This window comes from Loxodonta africana, chromosome 18 (genome assembly GCF_030014295.1).
Source record: "Loxodonta africana isolate mLoxAfr1 chromosome 18, mLoxAfr1.hap2, whole genome shotgun sequence".
Taxonomy (NCBI): domain Eukaryota; kingdom Metazoa; phylum Chordata; class Mammalia; order Proboscidea; family Elephantidae; genus Loxodonta; species Loxodonta africana.
This window is the reverse complement of record NC_087359.1, coordinates 17246548-17272291: the sequence shown is the minus strand read 5'-3', so window position 1 is coordinate 17272291 and position 25744 is coordinate 17246548. Positions and strand designations below refer to the sequence as shown.

Sequence of the window (25744 nt, the reverse complement as noted above, 5' to 3'; positions counted from 1 at the left end):
ACTGAAAATGTCCCCCTTGAGGCTCTTTGCTAGAAAAGCTTCTGGTTGTCTGGCCCAGCAGTGGGGAGTAGGGCATGGACAAGCGGATGTCGACCAACGGAGTAGTGGTTCATTCACATCCTCCTTCTCCATGCCAGGCAGGATGTGATACTGAGTCCAATAAGGTGCTGCCCTTGCCCTCAGAGGGCTTACCCCTCCCCACACAGTGGGCCCGGGCACCGATGGCTTCCCCCAGTGTTGGGCACAGTCCCGGGCAGGCTCAAATCACATTCAGTAACAAGCCATGTTTGACCCAGCTGACAGCAGCCTAGGGCACACATCCCCGGATGGGCAGTCCTTGGCATGGGAGTCTCCGGGGAGGATGGGCATGGAGAGGAGGTACCAATTCCCAACTGGGGTCCTGACCTAGAAAAAAATCAACAGAGAGGCCCAGCAAGGGGCTGCAGACCTGGGCTGCCCAAAACAGATGGTGGCCACGGAAGATGGTGGCCACAGGCTTCGTTATGGGTCTGAAGAACGTGTGACCCATTCTGGCCGCCACACCTGTCAAGCCACCCTTGGAGTTTGTGTGGGATCACCGCTAGCAGCGTCCTAGCCGGCCTCCATCTGATCTCCCGAGCCTCTCCAGGCCTCCCCACCTGGGGCCTTTCTGCTCCATCACACAGAGGCCTTCTTCTTTCGGTTCTTCAAAACGACTTCATCCCACACTTAGGGTCTGCACATTTTACTGTCTGTACATTACCAAAAAACCCAAACCAGGTGCCACTGAGTCACCTCTGACTCATGGCGACCCCATGTGTGTCAAAGTAGAACTGTGCTCCAAAGGGCTTTCGATGGTCGGTTTTTCAGAAGCAGATCTCCAGGTCTTTACCGCAAGGCAACTCTGGGTAGATTCAAACCACCAGCATTGCAGTTGGTAGCCAAGTGCATTAACAATTTCTGCTACCTGGGGACTCCGTCTGTAAATATTAGAAACTAAAACAAAGCCACCAGTGCAAGAATCTCATCAGCAAAACTTGGCAGAGCTTGTGCAAAACTGTTTTCTTAAAGTTAAACCCTAACATTTGAAAGCAACCTACAATAAAAACCTTCCCAACACCTTACTTGCTTATGGGTGATACAAGTTTCAGATCATAAAACATGGAGGACAAAATTAATTTGCCCTTAAAAAAAGTTCTCCCACTCTCCTTGGGACCTGGTCCCTCCCACAGAACACTATCCCCCTAATTCTGACGTGCTTAAGTATTCTTCACGTCTCAACACAAACATCACTTCTTTACGGGTGAGCCCCCCACACCCTCAGGCTGTACGTGCCCGTAGCATTGGCCACCTCTCCCCATCACGGCTTTCTCTTCATAGTTTCCATTACAGTAGAATTCATCTGCAAAGTCGGCTGACGCAACTTTTGTGTACACGACACATCCTTCTCTGTACGTCTCACTTTACATTAAAACGTTAATACAAATACAATAAATACACTCATCTGTTCCTTAACCAGTCTTCTGATATAGGGCCAGAGGCTTTTCTCTGAGCCCAGGTCTGCTGGCCAGAAACCTGAGTTGTCTGTTTTCTAGGTTGGTTTCTTTAAAGCAGAACAAGAACGTAAAAGACACTTATCTGCAAAGTAATCTGACTGTGAGATCTTGGTGGACTTTTACAAAATGGCCCCAATGTTTTACAACTGTTTTGTCCACACCATTTTGACAGGGATACCATGTGAGTAATTCCAAAGTCATGCCAAAGTGTTCAAATAGAACAACCTTCTTTCTTTACTCGCTCGGCAGTACAGTGTGGTTCTTACAAGCGCAGACTCTGGACAGTTGGGTTCAAGCCTCGACTCAGTCGCTCATTAGCTGCATAACTTTGGGTGAGTTCCTTAATCTCTTTGTGCCTGTTTCCCATCTGAAAACTGGGATTTGGGTTATTCCGGTTGTTTCATTTGTTTATGTAGTGTTAAATTCCATCGGCTGATTACAGTAACAAGGGCGGCTATCACGAACAGGTTCCCCGACAAACAAGTGACTCTTGAGCATCTTAACTGATAAGCTGAGTACATGGTGCTGGAGACTAGCCCACAGGCAGCGGACACTCAGCACGCCAACGGATGTCCGTCCGTATGTTTTACAAGGGACACGGACGGCATCAGGCAAGCCAGAGGTTAGTTAAGCCCGTGCTAGTTAGGGATGATTTCATTGAGCTTATTTATCGTCTGTCTCATTCAACCCTAGATGCACACTAAAATCACTGAGGAGCATTTAAAAAATACAGGTGCCCTGGCACCCTGAGACTAAGTGGTACGAGGCAGGGCCTGGACATCAGCGTTTCGGAACACTCCCAGATGATTCTAGCACGCAGGCTAGAGCACCAGCACGTGAGAACATGAGCTCCAGGGGGCAGGGCCTGTGGCTCTTGATTCACAACTGGACTTAGTGCCCAGCACAGTTCCTAGTCATCGCAGGTGCTCAAATCACAGCCTTCAAAGGAATGGTGGCCAGTGGGTTTCACACACCAGGGCCTGTGCTCCATTCCCTCTTGCTAGCTTCTCTCTCTCACCAGTGGGTAGAAACCAACCATAAGCAGCAGCACCAAGGCAGACAAAGGCACCAAGGGAGAAGCTGGGCCACTCCAGGAGCCAGGGGCCTCCGTGGAGATAAACACTTCCACCCAGCGCTAGTTCCAGGAGGTGCCAGCCAGCACTTCGTTAATCATTCACCCCACACCGCAGGAAACAAGTGGACTATGAGGCGGTGCCAGCCCCAGGGTGCCCCGAGCTCTGTCAAGTCCTCTCAGTCAGCAGGCCATCTGGACGGAGAAGAGAACAAGACCCAGCCCCAAGTGAGGGGGTGGCCTGGGCGAAACCCTGATCCAGCCTCTTCCCACCCACCGCAGGACTTCCTCCTCTCAGGGAGAACTCTTTAACACAGGTACCCTGAACAGCCACCCAAAATGACATCACAAAAAGACGGGGCACAACTGAGGGGGCAAGTGTGAAAGACAGAAAGAGAACTGGGTTGCTGGGCAACAGGCCCTAGCCCAGCTTTGTCTGGCTTTGGGGATGGCAATGAGGGTCTTTCAGGACAGTGGCAACGTTAACACCTGTCCCCCTACCAGCTGCTTCTTTGAGTCAGGGCGAGGCTCTGGTCATCTGTTGGCCTCTTTTGCTTGGGCCTCCCCGAAGTGTGGGGCCTGTGGGGCCACCCTAGTCTGCCTTCCTGCAGATCACAGGAAAGGTAACTGGAGAATCAGGTCACCACTCCTTTCTTCTCTACCTTGCCTCACTTCTACAGGCTGCAGGCTCCAGCTGGGCAACGTTAGAGCCACTTGGAGAAGACTGGTTAGTCCCTCTGCTTTCCGCTGCCTCCTGGGATGTTCATGGGGCCTCAGCTTGAGGCAGGCCGCTCCTTCACTCCTATGCTGATCTCTCAAGAAGCCTCCAAAATGTCTGGCAAATGGGGCAGGAAACGCAGGGTGGCTCTAGGGTAGATCTCTTTAGATTCTAGCTGAGTAGGTCGCAGGGGCAACAGAGAACATCCTTGATTCTCTTGAGGCCAGAGGCAGCCTCTCCTGGGGCCATCCCTGCTCCTGTTCCTACAGAGCAGGAAATGCCACCTATTGCTGCCCAGAGGCATTAGCCCACAGACTTGCTGCCCCTCCTTGTCCAGGAGTTGCAGAAGCCAGCGACTGTCCTTGAGACTGTTCAGAACAGGTCAGGGGACTGGACAGTCAGAGCTGGGATGGGGCCTGGAAGTGCTCTGTGCTCAGGGCCAATCTCTCCTCTCTTCTAGGTTCCCATGGGTGACTTGATAGCAAGTCTGGATCGAAGCTGGAAAGCTGAGTTCTGGCAAAACCCCTGGGACCTGGGAGGCCTGATTGTGATTTGCTTATTCCTCACCACGGTCCTCTTTCTCATCTTGTTTGCTATTGTGTTTGGTTTACTCCCTCCATTTGCTACGTCCAATCCCTGTGAAGAGAAGAAATCTGGGTCCCTGAGGGTTACGGAGGCATCAGAGGAGGTAGGCTGACCTGCTCAGCCTTACCAGCAGCCGTCCCCTCTGGCTCGGGCACTAAGTCCTTGTTTCTTCTTCTCCTTTAGGAATGAAGCCAGTCGAATGTGGGCTCTGGCTTAGGGGTTTGCCAGAGTAGCCAGGTAGAAAGGCTGGTCTGAGACTGACTGAGGGCCTCTGCACCCTGCTGCCAGCAGACACCTGAGAGCACATGAAGGGCTCCCGCGCTGCCTCAGGTGAAAGCAGTGATGGCCAGCCAGGCCCTCTCATGCACTCACAGGCTCAGCCAGAACTCTGCAAGGTGCGGCAGAAGAGAAACACAAAACAACCAGATCAAGTAAAAATTCCTTTTTAAATCTGTTAACTCGTGAGAACTCATTTTCTGTCCAGATGGAGCATGAGGGTGACCTTCCCTGCTAGGCCTGCGTGGTCTGGCCACTGCCTGCTCTCCAGCCAGACCTCCCCCTCCCCCGCTCTTGGCATTTCTTTCAGTTCTTGAATATGCCGTGTTCTCTGGGACCTCTGCACGCACTCTTTCCGTTAACGGGGGTCCTCCCCTCATGTCACACCTCACTCCTTGACCCAGCTTCAGTTCTCAGTCCACCCCTCATGTCCTCGGGTAGGTCTTCCCCGACACCCAAGGCTGGGGAAGGGCCACCTGTCATACGCTCTCAAAACACCATGTACCTTTTCTTCGAAGCCTTGAACAACCTAGAATTATACATTTTTAGGCGTTTATCTGATGTCTTCCCACTTGGACGAGCGCCATAAAAGCATGGGCTGGGTCTCCTTCTGCTTACCAGTGTACCCCCAATGCCAAAAGCACGGTGCCTGGCAGAAAATCGGTATCAATCCCTATTTGTTGCTTGAACAAATGAGTGAATGAACAAACGAGAGAACAAATGGATAAATGGGAGGATGCTGGACTGCTGGATTCCCTGAACCCGGAGCTCCCAGGAGACGACGGAGTTGATTCAATCCCGGCCTAAAATCCCAGCCATTCTCCAACTCAGAAAAAGCCCCCAGGCCTCCAGGCCCGATGCTGTGCTAGACCTGGTTACTATTCCCTGTGACACTACAGGATAAAAACTCTGTCATGAATAATCAATGCTTCTCAGCCATGGCTGTACCTCTGAGGAGGCAGCTATCTGCAGAGAAGGGGGAAAACCACAGGCCACCCCACCCGGCTCATTCACGTGGACCTCAGCCTCTTCACATTGGTCCCAAAGACCTGGGTATCCCTCCCAGGGCCCACCTCCCCATGCATCAGACCCCACAACAGCTGCCTTTGAAGCAATGTACTCGCCTCTTCTGAGTCCTGAGGGCCAGCTCTGTACCTCCATGCCAGGTGCTCTCCCCACTGATCGCCTGTGGGAGCAGCTGCGTCATCCTCAACCTCAAACCAGGGCTATTCTTAGAAAGGAGGCAAACATCTGGTAGGGGAGGGTCTTTTTCCTCACACACTACACACATTTATGCAACAAACATTCCCTTTCATCCAAGGAGCAATTTCGAATCCAGCCAAGCCAGCAGTGTTTAATCCACGCAGGGCCTGGAGGTCCTGGAATCTGGAAGCCTCATATGTAGAAATGAGGCTGCACCTGGGGCAGCGGCGACTGGGGTAGTGGGGACCATCACATGGACTCCCCAGGCCATTGGTGCTCTAAGAAGCCCCAGCTCCCCACAAGAGAGAGGAGGAGTAAGGGGAGTGGCTCCTAAGGGACTCTCTCTCCATGCCTGGTGGGCTGCTTAGAGAGCAGGCTTTGGGCTGTAGCAGAGATAAGCCCAATGAGGGTCACGAAAATGAGGGAAACCCTCCGTGAGACAGGCTGACACAAAAGTTGCAACAATGGGCTTAGACATACCAACAGTCATGAGGATGGCGCAGGATGGGACAATGACTCATTGTTATACATAAGGTCGCCATGAGCCAGGGCCTGCTCGATGGCATCCAAGAACAACAACCCCCAGAGAGTGCCAAAGAGCCTCAGATTCATCCCAAGACAAGAACCCAGCCAGGTTATTTCCAGCCGAGGGGACTCTGACAACTGGCAAGAATACTGGCCCTTTCATTCCTCACCAGAGAGCTTTGCTCAGGAGCCCAAAAAGGCCCAATACGGTGACTCCCTGTACTAATACCTGAAAAGGGCTGCTGGTCACAATGGCTGTGAGCAAGGGTGGGCCTGGTTCTACAGCCAACCCCCTCTGCAAGGTATGGTCTCACCACAGAGGCCAAAATAGAGATGGCTGTATGGAGAAGGAAGGAGTCCTGGTGGCACAATGGTTATGTACCCAGCTGCTAACCTAAACGTCGGTAGTTTGAACCCACCAGCCACTCCAAGGGAGAAAGATGTTGCAGTCTGCTTCTGTAAAGATTACAGTCTTGGAAACCCTATGGGGCAGTTCTACTCTGTCCTATAGGGTCACTATGAGTCGGAATCAACTCAACATCAACAGGGTTGGTTTCATTTTGATTTAGAGAAGGAAAAAGCTTCAGTCCAGGAGCCACCAACTCATGAGAGCCAGTGGGAACAATAGCTGACCCCAGGAGGAGGCGGGAATCAAAACTTACAGCCCAAACAAATCTATCTGGGAAAAGTACAGCCAGAATGCTCCTTAGAAGCAAGAATGGCGAGCTTTGTCACATATACTTTGGACATGTTATCAGGAGGGACCAGTCCCTGGAGAAGGACATCATGTTTGGTAAAGTGGAGGGTCAGAGAAAAAGAGGAACCGCCTCAATGAGATGGATCGGCCCAGTGGCTGCAACAGTGGCCTCAATCACAGCAATGACCGTGAGGATGGCGCAGGACCAGGTAGTGTTTTTTCTGTTGTACACAGGAGCGCTCTGAGTCGGAACCGACTCGATGGCACCTAACAACAACAGTTTCCAGAGGAGAGTCCTAGACATTGGCCAGATGCCAGCACCATGTACTTAATTAGCACCAAGCTTCCAGAACCTCGTCTCACAAACCTAAGATGGCCCAGGTGTGTGAAAATCAGAGCCCCAGGTTTAGTAACATTTCTCTCTACCATGAGCTTTGCAACCTTGAACGCTCTCGACCTTGGTCTAGTCATCTATAAATCTGAAGCAATAATTTCTGCCTCATCTACCTCACAGGGTTATTTAGAACCCGTGAGATCAGATGAGTCAAAGTACCACACAAAGTACCACACAACTGCAAGGCGTTCCCAGCTTACGAAGAATCTCCCTGGGATATGATGTCCCTCGCACCATGCACACACAAAGCTGTACCTGCCCGATGGCAGAACCGCCCCAAGAATGTCAATCAATGACCTTGTTCCTTCCTGTCAGGACCTTTCCCCTAATAAATACGGTTTTGGCCATTGTTCAGGGAGCCATCTTGGCAATGCCAAGTCCTGGTGTGCTCCTTCACTTGGCCAACCAAATAAAACTTCTTTTACTTTTAACAACAGCAACAACAAAGAAAGCCGTGCCTGCCCACCCGCAGCCCACCCTCCCGCAGCCCACCCTGCCGCAGCCTATCCTTCCATGCCGCCACTATCATCGGGGCAGATAAAATAGATCAGTGGGTTCCAAGTGGGTGGGCTGTGTTCTGTTAGAAAAGAGAGTTATTTCTCTCAAAACATATTACTGCCCCTCTCCCCACAAGACAAAAAAAGTAAGCTGCTCATGTGCTCTATGCGGGCCTTAGATAAAAGGGTGACCTATTTTTCAAGTCAAGCCAGAGCCCCGCTCACTGGAATGTGATGACCACAATGCCACTAGCTCAGAACTGGCCCCACTGCTCTGGACTGAGTCACTCACAGCATCAGCCATTCCACAAGAGGGTGGTGTAGGGGGGACTGGATGACCACCCAAAATACTGAAAAAATCCTCACACGGTCAGAGTTTCTGGGGTCTCCCAAAGAAAAGAGCTGCCTGACAGGAACGCCCTACCCAACGGCCTTCTGCAGCGGGGGGCCCCTGGGTAGCCCAGAACTGCCCTGCGGTAGCTGGCTAATCAGTTGCTGGTGCTGGTAGGGGAAATGGTCTCACCAACGCTTTCTCTGCTCCATGTATAAGTCACCTACCCCAGTTCTTCACAGAAGGTCACCAGGGCATCAAAGGCCGAGATGGCAGCTTTATCAGATGCTTTGTTCCCCCTTTTTTCCTGAAGACAAGAAATGGTCACTCAGCAAAAGTCTTACATATTTGGACTACAACAAAAATTATGTGGGAGAAAAATATTACAATGGCCCACGGACTGGCATTTGGGAACCGCTGTATGATACAATCTAATTCTATATAGTAAACATATGCACGGTTACGTGTCCTTATTTATATATGAACATATACATCTAAGCATAAGGAGCCCTGGTGGCACAATGGTTAAGTGTTCAGCTGCTAACCAAAAGGCTGGCAGTTCGAACTTGGAACCAGCAGCTCCATGGGAGAAAAGACCTGGTGATCTGCTCCCATAAAGATTAAAAACCAGAAACCTAAACCCACTGCCACTGAGTCAATTTCCACTCATAGCGACCCTATAGGACAGAGTAGAACTGCCCCATAGAGTTTCCAACTGTGTAAATTTTTATGGAAGCAGGTTGCCACATCTTTCTCCCCTGTAACGATTACAGCCTAGAATTCTATTGAGCAGCTCTGCTCTGTCACATGGGGTTGCTTTGAGTCAGGTGTTCCAGTTTCTCTGTCTGAGAAATGCCCATCCATACTTTCTGCTCTGCAGTTGGGTACCTTCTTCTTACTTACCTGTAGAAGTTCTCTAAATAGTCAGTAAATTATCTGTACTGCACGTATCTCCCCCAATAATGGCTCCTTTTTTCCATTTGTTTATGGTGTCTCTTACGCAGAAGTTTTTAGTTTTAATCTAGTCAAACGGATCATGTCTTCCTTTAGGGTTTCTGCTTTTTAAATCCTGACATACTCTTCCCTTCCTCAGGGTCATAAAATATTTCCTCCTAAATTTTTCATTTTTCATGTTTACGTCTTTAATCCATTTGTTATTTACTTGTGTATGATAAGAGATAGGGATCTAATCTTATCTTCTTCCAACACCAATTATTCAGCCATTCGTATTTTTCCTGTTGATTTGTAATGCTACCTGCCATTTACCAAACGACCTGATATACTTGGGTCTGTTTTAGGCTCTCCACAAAGAACATATAACCAGTGAAAAATAGTTAAAAACAAAAACAAAGAAGTTATAACGATATGGGAAAATGCTTACATAACAACGCCAGTTAAAACAAGGTTAAGATTGATCTTGACTACTTAAGATGACAAGCAATCAAAACACTTCATTAATATACATATTTATGGGAAAAAAAAGTCTTACCTAGGTTGTTGCAAGGTGTCTACCCACCCAACACACCATTTCTCTCTCCCATTTAACACACAGTAAGGAGCCCTGGTGGTGCAGTGATTAAAAGCCTAGCGGCTAACCAAAAGGTCAGCGGTTCAAACCCACCAGCTGCTCTGCAGGAGGAAGATACGGCAATCTGCTTCCATAAAGATTACAGCCTTGGAAACCCTATGGGGTGCTATGAGGTGGAATCAACTCAACGGCAACAGGTTTTTTCTTTAAAACACAGCGACACCCTCACCATACCTTCTAGGCCCAGGAACACCCCCTGTACTTACAGCCCCATCTGGGTTCAGAAACATGCTGTGTGAAACAAGAAGAGTGGGGTTCAGACAGGAAGGGCCCCTACTGGCCAGGACGTACCTGGAGTTTTGCTACTTCCTTCCTGATTAGGAAGCTGACTTGGTCCCGGTCACTCCTGGAGTAATAGAGACGGCACCAGGAAGGCTTCCCGTCCCTGCCGGCTCGGCCAGACTCCTGGTAGTACCCTGCCATAGACTTGGCAATATTCCAGTGGGCAACAAACCTGCAGGGCCCAAAGGGACAAGCAGCCTGAGATGTGGCACAAGAGCTAGCGAAGCAGTGATGCTGACTCGGCCTGGCGGGGCTTTCTCACAGCACCCAGGAGCAAGGAGGCTAGTAGGTGGGAGGCAGAGAGAGGACCCTGAGAAAGCATGGCTAGGGAGACTGCGGCCCATCAGCAGGCCTCCTTACCAAGCAGCTGCCCAGCTTAGAGGCCATAGGAGGAGTTAAGGCGGCAATTTCAGCATCCATGGGGAACCCCAGAAAACTGACAGCCAGACGTCAAATGGAAAAAATACTGAACTTAAAAAAAACAGGATTAGGCTGTGTCACTTACGAGCTGCACAACCTTGAATAAGTTCTTTAACGTCTTTGAAAACGAAAAGACAGAAAACCAGCTGCTGTTGAATTGATGCCAACTCATGGTGACCCCAAGTATGTCAACTATTCAATTTATTCATTTGTCTCCTTTAATTGTTACAACCACCATGCGAGGTAGTCCCATTTTACCGGTGCTAAACTTGAGATTCAGAGAGGTAAATCTGCACAAGGTCACACAGCGAGGAGTGCGTGGCCGGTAGAGCCAGGATCTGAGCCTAGCAGTGTCTGACTTCAAAGGTGGCTTCTAATAAGACACAGCGGACCCAGGGTTCAAACTCCAATTCCAAAGTCCGTGTTCTTTCCATTATAATCCACTGAATAATTCCTCTTCTGGTTAACTCAGAGCCACTGTGGGGCTCAACCCTCTGGTTAACTCAGAGCCACTGTGGGGCTCAAGAAGATCTTGTGTGCAAAAGCACTCCCTAAACCATATGAGGCATTATTATTGGTGTTAATCAGAGCAACGGGCACCAGGCTGTAGCCCAAAACGTCTCCCAAAGCTCAGGGCCATGGCTGGGCTGGAGGTAAAACACTCCCTAACAGTTGCCAGGGTGGGGCTAGGAGACAGGGGTGCCCCTATTTCTTCTTGACTGTCAGTAAGTGGCAACAAGGAATGGCGGTAATTAGATCTTTGCCTTTGACTTCTTGCAGGGAGCAGTTAAAAATAGTTACTTCCTTCCAGCCACCTAGCCCAGCCCCGTTGGCTAAGACATGCAAAGATGGGCTGTGATGATGGATGAGCCTCGTGGTCTGAGTGTTGCCTGCTTTCCTGGAGGAGTAGTGGAACCAGGCTGTGCAGAGTCACCTGGGAGCAGGTACAGAGGGACTTTCAGCATTCACGCTACGTCGTAGGGACCCAAGTCCTGGACCCTCCTTCCCCTCTGACCCTAGAAGGTACACACAGACCTGGTCCTCTGAGCAGTACACCAAGCAGCCTACCCTGAGCCAGGCCCTGACTGGGATGCTAAGGCAAGGCACCATAGCTCACCTGACGTTGGCTTTGTCCACTCCCATCCCAAAACTAATGGTGGCAACAATTACAGGGACCTTCTCCTCCATCCACTCGCTCTGCACCAGCATCCTGTCAGGAGCCTTCAGCCCTGCAAAGGAGAAGGGCAGGGAGGAAATCACATTCTCGTGGGCGGACTCGGGGTCTACACTGTGCTGGGCATTTCACAGCCCCTGAGTCCTCCCCTTACCGGCTATGTGACCTCAGGCCGGGCACTGGCTCTCACTGAGCCTCAGCTTAAAAACACCGGAGCCTAGCCTATGCGTGGCAGAGTGCTCAGCAAATATGAGCCAAGCAGCAACATCGTCCCCATTCTCACAATAATCTAAGGTAAGTATTACCCCCATTTTATACAAAGGGCAGTTAAGGTTTGGGAGGGTTACACAATTTGCTCAAGGTCACACCACTAGTAAGGAGCAAAACCAAGATGCAAAGCCTGCACTCTTCCTACAACACTGAGACCTAGGGTTATAAAAACTCACCACTAGGTGTTCTCCTCAACATATTGCAGAAAGCTAGACACTACCACAACCACTGGAAGAGCCTCCAGAGACGGAGGAAAGTCACTGCCAATGCCAGTCTTAGGCCTAATGAGGGCCAAAGATCACTGCTGGATGGTGAGTGGATTTCGGGCCTGCTCCACATGAAATTAGCTTAAATGCTACCGTAGGTCAGGAAATCTCCCCCAAACATAGGCTGCACGTGGCTGTTTTAAAAGTGTGTCTATCCCTTAGAGCACACTGAGCTTCTGTGAAGGGTGACGGAAAAACTCAGGCATGGTTTATGGTGATGAGTGAATGACATGATGACTATAACAAATGTCACTGAACTGACATGTGGAGACCATTGACATGGCAAACGTTTTGCTACCTGTATATTTACCACAATAATTTCTAAAAAAGTATTAAAAAAAAAAAAAAACTCATCACCAGCTGCTGGGATGAGGAGGATGGGAAAAAATTCGGGAATACAATTCTCGTGGTAGACCCCATTCTTGTCTAGCTCCTTTCAGGAGCTTTAAATAAATCACTTTAGGTCCGTCTGAGAATCTGTAAAGAGGTAACAGTTCACCTGATTATCCAGGATCCCTAATCAGCCGACTACCCACTATCCACTCTGACCATCCACTAAGAGACCACTGAGAATGACGAGGGCTACGCAGCCTAGGTGGCCCTTACCTGCATGGTAAGCCTTGGCGTTCACGCCCCGGTAGCTGAGCTCTATCGCCAACTGTTCACAAGCCTCTCTGGTTCTGCAGTACACGATGCCGCAGCCTGAAGGCTGAATGGGCAGACATGGGAAGAAAATTAGCATTGGGAAGAATAGAAAGAGCAGCCTGTCAGAGCATGACCACAACCAAAAACCAAACCCATGGCCATCAAGTCAATTCCAACTCATAGCAACCCTGCAGGACAGAGACCTGCCCCATTGGGTTTGCAAGGGTGTAATCTTTACAGGAGCAGACTGTCACATTTTTCTCCTGTGGAGCTGCTGGTGAATTCTAAGTGCCAACCTTTCAGTTAGCAGCCGAGTGCTTAACCACTGTGTTACCTGGGCTTCTAGCTATAGTGTGACTTGCCTAAAAAGAAGCCGCACACTCTTCCTCTGGGGAGCCTCAGCAGCATCCTCTGAGGCAGGACACCAGCAGGCTCTGCCACTTTCTGACAACACACGGCCCATGAACACCTCTACCTCCTCCCCTCTAACCCTGGTATCACCCTGCAAAGGCTTCACAGAGGGGCCGGCTTGCCATCCACAGAAGATCCAGACAAGGGAACCCCAAAAAGGGGGACAATGCCAGGAAGTTAAGGGGACAACCCTCTTTGTGCCAGAGTTTTAAGCAGCTATGGCCAGTCCTGACTAAGGAAGCTGGAAAAAGAAAAGGTCTTAGGAAACCGATATCCACCCATGCTGCAGAGAGCACCCCACTGCTCTCGATGTACCTTGGCCCCCCAAGCTTAGTGCCTCACCCCTTTATCAGCCTTCTCCCCGAGAGCCTTAAGGCAGAAGTCCCTCAGGTTCCCATAGGGATCAGAAAGCAGCTCCTTGAACTGGACGTCATAGAAGAGGTTGGCCCGGAAGCAGGGGGTCTTAAAGGTGGCCACTGGTGGCTTCAGATGCAAGGCAGCAAACACATCCTCCTGGACCTGCAGGGTGGCTGTGGCCGTCAGAGCCACACATGGGGCGTGTGACAGGCGGGAGCGCAGGGCGCCCAGACGCAAGTAGTCAGGGCGGAAGTCGTGCCCCCACTGGGAAACACAGTGAGCCTCATCCACAACCAAGTAGGAGAGCAGATGGCGGGACACCAGGGAGTTGAGGGTGGGCTGGAAGGACGCAGAAGCGGCCATCTCTGGGGTAATGTACAGAAGCTTGGTCTGGGGCTTTTCTCGCTCCAGGTCAGAGAGCACCTCCTTCTTCTCCTGTGCTGAGAGCTTTGAGTTCAAGGAAGCCACGTGGACCTTCAGGGCCAGCAAGTGGTCCACTTGGTCCTGAGGGCAGAAGGGTGACAGGTCACAGAGGGAAGGGTGACTGACCCTCAGGACTCAACGGCACACGTCGCTGGGACTCCCTGGGGCATTTCTTGGTCCAAATGTCTGCCTCCCACCCTCCAGCACATCTTCTCTCTGAATAAAAAGATTGCACAACATGTCGTGGCTATGGAACATGACGTGGCTGCGGACAGCTCTGGAGTCTGACATACCTGGATTTAATCCTGGCTCACATAATCACCACATGTGCTTGGGCTGGTTCTAAACCTCTAAAAGTGCCCGGGTGGTGCAATGGTTAAGTAAGTGCTCAGCTGCTAACCTAAAGGTTGCAGTGCAAACCCACCAGCTGCTCTGCAGGACAAAAGACCTGGCAACCTGCTCCCATAAAGATTACAGCCTAGGAAACCCTATGGGGCAGTTCTGCTCTATCATATAGGGTCACTACGAGTCAGAATTGACTTGACAGCACACAATGACAATAGCAACAAACTTCTGAGACTCCGTTTTCTCTTTCTCTCTTTCTTTTTCCACTGAGGATAAAAACAGCAATCACCTAATAAGACTATTAAAGGATTAAATGAAATAGTGTATGCAAAACACTGAGCACAAAAACTAAGACCTGGTAAGCACAAAGTATTGTTCTTGTTATCCTTGGTCCCTATCTCCTCCTCTTCATGGTGGGTGGCCCTTAACTACAGTGCCACACTTCCTCAATTCTGACCCTACCAGCCCATCTGCAAGCCCTAAATATAGCCGAAGGTACAAAGCAGATGTTGCCAAGGTCCCAGTAAGGTTCTGTTCTTTGTTTCTGTCTCACGTACCTGTGCCCTTGCCAGAAGAAAGCAGGACACGAGGGATTCTCCTTATCAATTCAGCTCTCTATCCATCTATCTGCATCTTCTATCCCCAGCATCATGACAGCACGTGTATGTACGTGTGACAGTGTGTATGTGTGTACAGATACTGTCCCAGCCTCCTCTAGACAAAAAGTAACAAAGTAGGGTGACGGACCTCAGGCCATCAAAACACAGAAGACGAATCCAGGACACACCCTAGTGACAGGCACTGGTGGAGAACCCCACATTTGGCAATTCAGAAAGCCAATAAAGACAGTGAGGTAAGCAAACCAGAGAAAATAAAAGACAACAGTTCAAATAAAGGAGAAGTGAAACTGCCGGCTATAAAAAACCTTCCCTCAGTCTTTTCTGGCTACCATCTCCATCCCCCGAAGCCTCACCTGAATCAGAGCAATGAGAGGAGAAATAACGATGGTGATGCCTTTGGCCAGCAAGGCAGGAAGCTGATAGCAGAGGGATTTTCCTGCCCCTGTGGGCATGCACACAAAGACATCCTTGTCACCTACAAAAACACAAGACAGCAATATCTCAATCCTTCTTGCCTTTTCCTGCATTCAGGTTGTCTAAAATTAAAAAGAATGTAGGAAAGACACCTAGTAGAGTATCTGACACGTGGGAGGGCCTCAGTATAATATTTATTCTCTTGCTATCCTTTCTGTCAAAGAGGTATGTGAAAAGGGCAGTAATCCTGAGATATTTAGAATATACACAAATTAAACACATAACCATCTCCAGTAATGGCAATAACAACTACGAGGAAACTACTGCTGGGAAATGGATGATTGAACTAAACAGCTATGAAAGCAGAATACTGCTTGATGAATGAACATATCTGCGTAGACATGGAAGCAACATTGCTTAGATGTCTTTCATTTATAAATATATCACTAATACTAAACTAGGAGCCCTGGTGGCACGATAGTTAAGCGTTTGGCTATTAACCAAAAGGTCAGCAGCTTGAACCCACGCAGCCACTCCATGGGAGAAAAGACATAGCAATCTGCTCCCGTAAAGATCACAGCCTAGCAAACTCTCTGGGGCAGTTCTCCTCTGTCCTATCAGGAACCCAGGCCAGGTGAGTGACTTAACTGGGCTATTCTGGCCACCTCTACTATTGCCTACACAGAAATGCACAAGAATGGGAATCTGGGAACTGTTTCCAAAGGCAATCTGTAGCTCTGGCTATGAAATGTAAGAAGCAGAACGCTTAGGTGGTTCTGCCATTAAAACTGCATGCCTTGGGTGACAAGTTGACACTATTTCCAAACCCAGTTATGAACCAAGGATGGGGAGGCAGGGAGGGTCAGAAGGAGGGTGTTCTTTACAGTGGTAAAGTATAGCCAGCATAAATTGAAACACATGGAGTTTGGTAATGTTACCTTTCACTACAGCCATGATCGCACTCTCCTGTAACGGCGTCTTAAAAGAATCAAACCCAAAGATCTTCTTCAACGTGCTCTGGACTCGACGTTCAGGGCCAAAGGGAAAGGAGGCAGGGTGGGTGCTCATCTTACCAACAGACAGTGGCCAAAGGTTAAGGCAAAGGTGATAGATCATATGATTGCCACAAGAACCCTCTGTTATGCTTTAAAAATACAGCCTATTTTCCTCTGAGTATAAATTTGCCCTATTGAACTCAAGTAAGGGGCCCTAGTCACAGGGGTTAAAGCTCTCCGCTGCTAATCGACAGATCGGAGGCCTGAACCCACACCAGCCGCTCGGTGGGAGAAAGATGTAGCAGTCGGCTTCCTCAAGATTTTAGTCTTGGAAACCCTGCGGGGCAGTTCTACTCTGTCCTATAGGGTCGCTGAGTTGGAATCCACTCAAGTAGTATACTCAAGTGATATAGCTGCGGGTGATTAACACCCCTGAGTAATTCACATCTCTGCTTTTACGCTCAGTGAAAATAAAAACAATTGAACCATCCCAGACCACGGCGTAGCACAGAGCTGAAAGAAACACAAATGTCTTCAGAATAGTTTGGGGAATGTGGAATTGTTTTTCTAAGATCCACCTTCTGCTCCTTCTTTGATAAGCACAACCATGACGACAGCTCCTCTCCTCAAGACCCCAACCCTTTCCTCCCACCCCTCAAAGGAGAGCTCTTTCCTCTTCCTCCTCTGAACCCCAGATCCGCTCTTTTCCCCTTCTCCAACCGAGGCCTCCTTCCCCTCACCCCAAGATATCAGAGCCGGCCGTGGGCCGCCCGGGACCGAAGGGTTCTTGCCAGGTCGCAGCTGCCCGCTGGCTCGGGAACTACTCGAAGGCCCCCATACGCGAACCCTAACCCTGAGAAGCCAAACCGCAGGGAATTCAAGGTGCTGTAAACCCACACAACCTTATATCCGGCGCACCGTGATGACGTACCGAACACGTTGGCACCAGGGGCAGGTCCATGCGCAGAAACGGCCGTTTTGATTGGTTCCTCGTCTGCAAGGGGCGCGAGATCTCCTGAGATCCGGAAGAACTCGCCTTTCCGCAAGGAACTCAGCTTCTTTGAGTCAGAAAAGTGAGCCGGGCAGGGGCTGAGGCAGTAAGATGGCGGGGAAGAAGAATGTTCTGTCGTCTCTGGCAGTTTACGCGGAGGATTCAGAGCCTGAGTCTGACGGCGAAGGTGGAGTGGAAACGGCGGGCAGCGCGGCTGGTGAGGCCCAAGTCGGGAGTGGGAAGGAGAGAATCAGATGTCTGCCCGGAATGGTGCTAACATAGAGGGTGGGAGGGGAAAAGACGGTCTTTGTGCCCCGGGTATCGGGCCCCGGATCCCCAAACCGCGGCTGGGGTCCTGAGCAGGACAAAGCGTTAGAGGCTCTATAGTAAAAGTCTCTTTCTCGTTGTTAAGGATATTCTGCCGAAACTTATTGAAACTCTTCTCTGTGCCGGGCATCGTGTTGGGCGGAGGGGTGGACGAAGAGTGGGGGAGGAATCCAGGGCTACTGAACCACTCCTTATTCCCTCCGGGCTTGTTGTTTGATGGGAGAAAGCCATGAAGCGAGATAAAAGTTGTGTCTTGTTAAATTTGTAACTTTTAAGTGTGCCCCAGCCGCATTTTGGAGTTTTTTTTTAATGCACGCTTTTGGTTTTCCCTGCAGAGTCTTAATTCTGTAGCTCTGGGACAGAGCCTGGGCATTTGTGATCCTTTGCTTTGTGAGTTCTTTAAAGCCCACCGGTGATTTTGTTGCCCTGCCCAAACTGAGAATCAGTGTTAGAGAATGGAAGCAGACTTCTTTGGGAGCTAGAGAGCAAGTTGCCTAACATGTCTGGGCCTTGGTTTCCTCAACTGAAAAGTGAAGACGGTTGAAATAAGTTGTTGCCAGTTGCGGTGAACTCATCCCTCGACTCATGGCGACCTTATGTATAACAGAACTAAACTCTGCCCAGCCCTGACCCCTCTTCATGATCTTTGGTATGTTTGAGCCCATTATGAAATAGATTAGCGCCTTTCACATTTTGTTGTTTTGTGTGATCTCTTCCACTCAGGAGACTTTCCAGTAACATGTAGGGGTGTTTGTTTTGTTTTAAACGTAGAAAAAGATTTCGCTTCTCAAGTAGGTACGATTGGGAACCCTTGGAATGCCCCATGGCCAGGTTCCGTTCCTGGGGAGAACACACAGAAATGAGGAAAACAGAGTCCCTGTCTTCTAGGAGAAGACAAGTTCACAGTGATGGATACGAAGTAGAGACATGCATGTCCAGAGGTGTTCAAGGAATGTGCAACAGTAGTTCAGAGAAGGGCAGGCATCAACTGGCATAATAGATGGACTGAAACCATCAGAAACGTTTATGTTTAGTACTTGGGTTTTCTTTTCTGTTCTTTTGTTGACCTCATTCACTAAATTGTGGCCTCCCAAGGGCAGACTCTGGGCCTACAGTTACTTACATGAGATTTAGGCTCCCCTTTTATCTTCAGAGATGGTCCTAGCCACTCAAGTCACTGGAGGATTTTCTTGCACTCTTTTCCCCCTTCATTTTTCTTTTTTCTTCTCTTTCAGAGGAGAAAGGTGGATTGGTATCTGAAGCCTATGGAGAAGATGACTTTTCTCGCCTCGGGGGTGATGAAGATGGTTATGAAGAAGAAGATGATGAAAACAGCAAACAGTCGGTAGGTAAATCTCTTCCCAATTCCAGAGCTGCTCAAAGCACCATTCCATTTGTCGGAAACTTTATGAACTGTACCCACAGTGTTCGATTTCATGGCTAACTTCATCCTCCCACCCCCAGCCCCCACCTGCATATGTAATTTTTGGTATCAGTTGAAGAAACTGGGTTAAATGTCAGTAGTTCTATTTAACAATAATAAAAAAAGAAAAACGTGTTTACCTGCGCCATTTTGTATTCATCTTTGAATTGAATTTGGGGGAAAAGGTAGTGGACTATTCTATTAAAACCAACACAAAACACCCATTGATAGAGGTATTTTATGTTGGTTTTCCCTGTTCAGATAATTTATTCCCTTCGCAACAATGTATTCATCCCAATTAGTGTATCATTTATATCTGCAGTCAACTCTATTATTTTTAATGTTGATTGGGGCTCATTCAAATCATTCAATTTATCAAAAAGGTTATAAAGGAAAATTATTTTCTTTTCACTCACTTTCATCTTTCTTCACTTCTTTCTTGACATTTTACTGGGCAGTTTTTATCAGGGTGCCCTTGATTCTTGATCACAAGTCTCACCTGAGGTTTAGTAGTGTTGGCTAACAAAGGAAAGGGAATTTGTGTCTTTATTGCAAGAAAGACTTGAGATACACAATCACCTGAGGAACATGAGCCAGAATTTAAAGGTTTAGAGAAAGACCAAGATAATCTCAGGCTGGTGCTCAGCAAAATAAAGCTGTTGAATCTAGGCATAGAGTTGGCTACTTAGCAACAGCTTCAATTGAAACACAGTGTTATTTAGTACTTGTTTGAACGTATTGTTACACGTTGATATTTAAATGTTAATGTTAAAATGCTTTTCAAATAAAGCAAACAGGCATTTTATATTATGTTCTGTTGGGAGATAGTTTTATGCTCTTAACCCCATCCATTAATGCCGATAATTTAGACTCTTTGCAAGTTGTTTTCTCTTTTTTTTTGACTTTTCTCAAGTACGTACGTGCTGCTTTAATATCTCTAACGTTTTTCTAATAAATTTGCATGTTTTTGAAATGTTGCTCCATATTTGCTTTGCTTAGACTTTCCATCATATTTAAACTACTTCATGTTTTAGTAAATCCTCTCATCAAAATCATCAAATGCAAGTATAGACATCCTAAAATGTGATTGAATTTGCCGAGCTCTGTCTGTGATTTCATTTTGGCATGACTGATTTTATTTTAAGGAAATTATGAAGATGGTATTTAAAACTTTGGCTCACTGGCACCTTAAGTGACAGCTACATCTCAAAGCTATCAGTATAGTTTATTGAAGTCACTTATGTGGTGTTTGTATTAGCATATGGAGTGCTATTTAATGTTTGGGTTAAAGTGTAGCTCAACTGAAAATAGCAATTTCAAATGAAACTTCATTTTTTTTCTGGGTGTTTAGCTGAAGGCTCGTAGGCACTGGGAGTGTTCTGGGGAGCAGAAGTGAACATGAATGTAGCTAGCTAGTAGGGTGGCTGATCCAGCTTCTGCTCCTGGTCTTTGGTGTTCATAGCATCGGCATTAGCGATCAGTGGATTGGTGGGCCCTGGTGGTTCAGTGGTTACAGCACTCAGCTGCTAACCGAAAAACAGGCAATTAGAACCCACCAGCCACCCTGCAGGAGAAAGATGTGACAGTCAGCTCCCGTAAAGATTACAGCCTTGGAAACCCTGTGGGGCTCTTCTACTCTGTCCTATACGGAGTCAGAATCAACTCGAAGGCGGTCGGTTTGGTTTGGATATTTTGGAGCGGTGGGCCAGCTCGGCTGTGGCCAGCGCGTGCTTGAGGAAGGCCTTGCCCACACTGTGCTTTGTGTCCAGCAGGCCTCATATGGATAAGGAACAAGTCTGAATAGAATGAGTCAGTGGCAATTGTGTCAGAGCTTGGGTGGAGGGCAGAGCCCACTGAACCAGATACAGGAAAAGCTGGGGACTGCCCTTCAGCCCTTCCTTTCTGGGGTCACGTGCCCTGGTCATTTGATGCCTCCTTTCCTGCTGTTCATATCGCTGCTGGGTTGAGGTCCTGGAGTATAATTAATAATTGTGTGGAGTCCTGGCACCGATGAGTCATGTCATGGGGGGGGCCAAGTCCGATGTATTTGTGTGTGTGAAAAGCGGAGGAGGGTAAAGAAGGTTCACGATCCTGGTTTTAAATAATTGATATTTCATTGGAAACTCCGTGCCTGTCTTATCCTGTGAAGCTGATCTTACTCTTTTTGGAAGCATGTTGCGACCTTTCTCCATTTTTTATGTGTGACTTTTAATCTCTTGGGCATCTTCTTTAGCGTGGACTGTGGCACCCCTGGCACAGCTGTCAACTTAGAGATGCTGATGTTCGTTCTTTCTTCAGAGCATCTGCTTCCCCCCTTCTCTTTCTCTAGCTGCAGGTCCTATGCTGGGGGGCGGTTCTTGGTGGGGTGACTCAGGCTGGGGAACTGGGCTACTGGCTCCCACCCTAATTATGTATGTGAGAGCCCTCAGGCCACTCCTTTAAGCTTAATCCTGTAAATTCTTTGTCTTGTAGGAAGATGACGATTCAGAGACTGAAAAACCTGAGGCTGATGACCCAAAGGTATTTGGTGTTGGCTGCGGTGGGTGGTTGGATGTGAACAAGGCGTTTTAACATGATGGCTCAGTGCTTATGTCTGGTCGAGGTTTGTCCCACTAACACACTGTGCAACCCTGTATACATATTCTGGCATGAAACAAGCTTTATAAAGAGAGGGATGAGTAAGTCCCGAGGCTGATTGGAGTTCCAGCCCTGCAGCTAGTCCCACAGCTCAGGGTAGAAAGGAGAGGCCTGGTTGAATCCAGCAGCCCACCCGTGCTGTACATCCCAGGTGGGGCACTGTGGAGCCCCTTCCCCTGCAGTAGATTAGATGCAGGAATGTTTCTGGAATCTGCTGGGGAGCCATAGGAGTGGCCTTGCATGCTCTGGGTTCCACTTAGTCTTCTAGAAGTGAAGAAGGGCTAGTGGGATAGAAATAGAAGAAATGGCTATGTTGTTTCAAAAGAGACCATTCCGCAGGGCTTACCCCAGAGTGGAAGGGCACAGCCTTGGGGGAACAAGGCTTTTGCTCAGCATCCTCAGTGCTGGGGGAGAGGCTTCTGCCCTTGTCCTGTCCCTTCCTGGCTTCCTCTCCTGCCTAAGTGTGGGTCAGACTGTGTGCAGGTAGTGTCTGCCCCTACCCCCTCCGCACTCCCCCGCCTCAGAACTTTTCTGGCACATTTAAGTTTTATTCTAATTGGTATTTAACAATATTTTGGATACTTCAGAGCATGTCTCTGGTATTTCTAATCCAGTGTATGACGTTTCTAAGACTAGGACAGATCACTAGAATGGATCTTTGTTAGCGAACCTATTGATGTTCTAACTGGCTTTTCCACTAGGTGGCAGTCTCCCGCTTACTCTCACTTTCTAAGATCTATTTTTAATTTTCTTGTGCAGCAGTTCTCAAACATTTTGGTTTCTTTCCACAATTTAAAATTGAGAATCCCAAAGACCATTTATTCATTTTGGTGTTACCATACTGATATTTACAATCTTACAAGTTACAATTGAGAAAGCTTTTAAATATTTAATAATTTAAGTAACACTAATAAACTTACTAGGTGCACATAAAATGCATTTACTAATGAAAAACAGCTATTTCCAAGACAGAGAGAAAACGAGTGCAAAGAGTGGCATTGTTAAAAAAAAAAAAAAAAAAGAGTGGCATCGTTTTATCATTTTGCTGGTCTCCTTGATGTCTGACTTGATAGAAGACAGCTGGACTCTCACATCTGTCTCTGCAATCAGCCTGTGGTTGCAGTAGGCTGTTTTGGTCGAAGTACATGAAGAAAATCAGGGTTCACACAGATAGGTAGTTGGGAAAGGGAGAGGCATTTGAATAGCCTTTCAGAAAGTTGTGAATATTCTTTGATGCCTCACCAAAACTCAACAAGTGGTAGTTTCCTAAAGCTTAGTAGCAGTGTGGAATCTGAAACTTCTCCAGTGAGCTTCCTGTACTCAGCTTCAGTAAAATCCAACAGTCTATCTTGAAGGGATCTTTTTCTCATATGTGATTTTATAACATCAGGTGTTGGTGATTTGGAAAATATTGGTTCACTGTGTTATGCGTTTATTAAAAACATCACCCGCCTCATCAGACAAGCCAGTAAGTATTGGAAAGCCGTTGTGCTCACAGTGGGGAACTCCACATTTTCTGAAATTCAGATTTTTGCTTGGAAGCTTGAATTTGTCATTGCCAATCAGTGCTTTCAGAGTTTTCTTTGAAGTGACAGGCTTGCTTCATTTCTGAGAAGACGTCTGCCGAATCCTCACATGCTTTTCCTTGAGGCAGGGATGGTACTTGGGTGTACAGAAGAGCTGCTTATGTGTGCCTCCTGTTTCATCATACAAAATGTTAAAAAGGCTTGTACTCAGGGGTCAAGATTTAACAAAGTTGATCATTTTTACTGCTTTTCAAGGACATTCTTAAGGGAAATTGGCTTTTTTTAAGACCTGAGAATACAATGACAGTTTGGCACCACTGCCTTGATTTGTGCCAGAGTGTGTACCTACCATTGCTTGTGCAGATGTCAACACTGCAAAAAAGACCAACAGTGTCTTAGGATTGTTCTGAAAATAGTTTTGACCTTGCAGACCCCCAGGGGTGACAGATCGCCTTGGAGGACCATTGTTCTTCTAAACAGAAACCTTAGGTCAGAGGTATTAAATAGTTGTTGGATAACTGTTTGCTTCATTCCTGAAGTATCCATGAAGCCCTTAGCCTTATGGGATCCTGCGCTGGATCTTGAGATTAAAGCCCTGGAGTCAAGAGACCTGGATTGAATCCCAGCTTTGCTTGGGGCGGTCCCTCTACCTACCTCACACTTCAGTTTTTCTCATCTATAAAACAGAGGCCATCATAGTAAAACCTGCCTCGTTTGCTTACGAGGGTTAACTAGGTAAATGTAAATAACGTACTTGGCATAGTGCCTATGTTCCTATGTTCAGTAACATTAGTTTCAATGTCCACCTCCACCAGCACTTCCTCTGCTCACTTCCCATGCTACTCAGACCATGTCTTGGGCCTGTTTGGGACATTGAATTCTGTGTTATAAACTGGAGTGTGCTTAGGGAAGAACGGTCGATCATAAAGGTGAGGAGTGGAAACCACATCAGGTGAGGAAAAGTCAAAGGAGCTGGAAGAGAAGACTTGGGAAGATCGGTTGTTATGTTCAGATGTTTGAAGGTCCAGCAAGGGAAAGGGAGTGGCAGCCAGATGTAGAACGTGAAGCAATTATGTAGAAATTACCTGGAAGAAATTTGCCGTCACATACTGAAAAACCTTTTGTCATTTCTGGCCAAAAGTAGGTTGAACTGCCTCATGAGGTAGTGAGCTCCCTGTTTCTGGATGTTTTTCAGACAAGTTTTCAAAAACCATTTGTCAAAAATGTCATGAAAGAAATGCGTGGGTTGGGGTTGGAGTAAACCACCAAGGGATCCCCTGGGAACCTCCTGGGAAAGAGCTTGAGTACCAGGCATTGTGGGTAAGCAATACTGAACGTTCTCTAACCTTGTGTATCTGCTGACTTTAAGTACAAGTGTTGAAAGCTAACACTGTAGAAATTGCTGTGATTTTCATCCCTCTGATGTTTTGGGTTCTCTCTAAGTACAAAGTCCCGTGTTTGGGAATTTGAGTAAGAAATGAAAAGTCCAGATGGAACTCTTCAGGCAGCCTTTGGTCAGCCAACCTGGGCTGGCAGGGGCCAGGGGTCAGGCCCTGCAGTTGCAGGCTTTGCCTAAATGAGAGAGAAGGAGGTTGGTGGAGGCAGCTGATCATTCCACAGGAAAAAGAGCGCTTTGGCCCTTCTGTTCAGGGATGGTATTACCCAGTAAGCAAGGTACGCACAGGCTTACTTGTGCTTACTTACTAACCTATAGTGCGTTATTTCACCTGTTTTTCTTTGATGTGGTGAAACCCATGTGAAGTTGTACGCCTGTGAATTATTAAGTAAACATAGATAAGCCTGTGCGTACTTTGCGTCCTGGTTCATCCTCTCCTTCTGTTTCATCAATTTTTTTCTCACTTCTGTTTCCTGGTCTTCTCTCTTCTGGGTATACAGCCTAACCCTCATATGTTTGGATTACTCAGCAGCAGGTGGCACTGCTGTCCCAGAAAAGGTCAGAGACTGGAAGTAGGCAAGTGGTAACGCTCGCCAGCTCCTCACTTGGGGAAAGGGCTAGTCTTTACCCCAGGCGCTGGAGCCTCCGGCATAGCTCTCCTTTGTCTGTGTTTTACCTCGGTTGCCCTGGAACATTTTCCCTTGTTTATTTTTCTCTCCACTCCTACTGTTCCTGTGGAGGAAGGTATTTCCACTCACTTAGTCCCCGACACACCCTTCCTTTGAAAACAAATGCGGACTGATGACCTGGAGCAGGAATTGGAGCGGGAGCTGCCAGCTAAGCAGGAGGGTCTGCCTCCCTGGTGGGCTGGCGGCGGCCTCTCTGAGGGCTTGAAGTCGAGGCTCCCACCTAGGAAAGCAGTCCTCCTGGCCTGAGAGCAAACGTCTGTGAAAACAAAACGATGTCTCTGGGTCAAGGAGGTGACACTGAGTGGGGAAAAATTGGTCAGGCATTTAAAAAAGACCCTAGTTAAAGTAAAATAAAAAGAAAACAGTTTTAAAATTCCTAGTCCTGAATGTGGAGTTCCTGACTGAGAGCCAGCGGAGGAGACAGTGCTCTGGGCTTGGAGGCCCGGGGCCTGGGCTGAGCGCTAGTATATGACCTAAACCTCATTCCCCTTCTGGGGAGTGGGGTGATGGTACCCACCTTACGAGGCTGTTGTGACAATGGTGTGAGAGGATGCACGTGAGGGTGGTTTTCACACAAACGCAGTTCTTAGTCATGCTCAGCTTTTTCAGTAAAACAAGTCTTGAGTGTCCGCCCTCTTCCTGTGGGTCAGAAGCTCCCACTCTCTCTCAGGTCACAGTGCCCCTGGTGTCTTAGATGCCTGAGGCCAAAAGA

At 48.1% G+C, this 25744-nt stretch overlaps 2 protein-coding genes across 9 annotated transcripts in view; one reads left to right on the top strand and one right to left on the bottom strand.

The window, feature by feature from the left end:
• The window catches only part of RECQL5 (RecQ like helicase 5), a 32028-nt gene extending 15052 nt beyond the window's left edge, over positions 1-16976 (bottom strand). For 2 of the 6 annotated variants that reach the window (XM_023556885.2, XM_023556886.2), the window contains exons 1-7: positions 15987-16974; positions 14988-15109; positions 13232-13750; positions 12440-12542; positions 11241-11352; positions 9713-9875; positions 8061-8140 (exon numbers count right to left, since the gene is read on the bottom strand). In XM_023556885.2, the coding sequence (XP_023412653.1) occupies positions 8061-8140; positions 9713-9875; positions 11241-11352; positions 12440-12542; positions 13232-13750; positions 14988-15109; positions 15987-16164 (1277 nt within the window). In that variant the 5' untranslated portion in view covers positions 16165-16974. Of the gene's footprint in view, positions 1-8060; positions 8141-9712; positions 9876-11240; positions 11353-12439; positions 12543-13231; positions 13751-14987; positions 15110-15986 lie in introns of all 6 variants that reach the window. The other 4 variants (XM_010596955.3, XM_023556888.2, XM_023556889.2 and 1 more) reach the window with 4 other exon arrangements.
• A 97-nt stretch (positions 16977-17073) lies between these two features.
• The window catches only part of SAP30BP (SAP30 binding protein), a 35495-nt gene continuing 26824 nt past the window's right edge, over positions 17074-25744 (top strand). The window contains exons 1-3 of one of the 3 annotated variants that reach the window (XR_010318298.1): positions 17074-17251; positions 18597-18706; positions 21257-21304. Coding sequence is in view for 2 of the 3 variants with exons in the window: in XM_003417257.4 (XP_003417305.1) it covers positions 17146-17251; positions 18597-18706; positions 21257-21304 (264 nt within the window). In the remaining variant the exon portion in view is untranslated. Of the gene's footprint in view, positions 17252-17290; positions 18011-18596; positions 18707-21256; positions 21305-25744 lie in introns of those variants that run through there. The other 2 variants (XM_003417257.4, XM_064270741.1) reach the window with 2 other exon arrangements.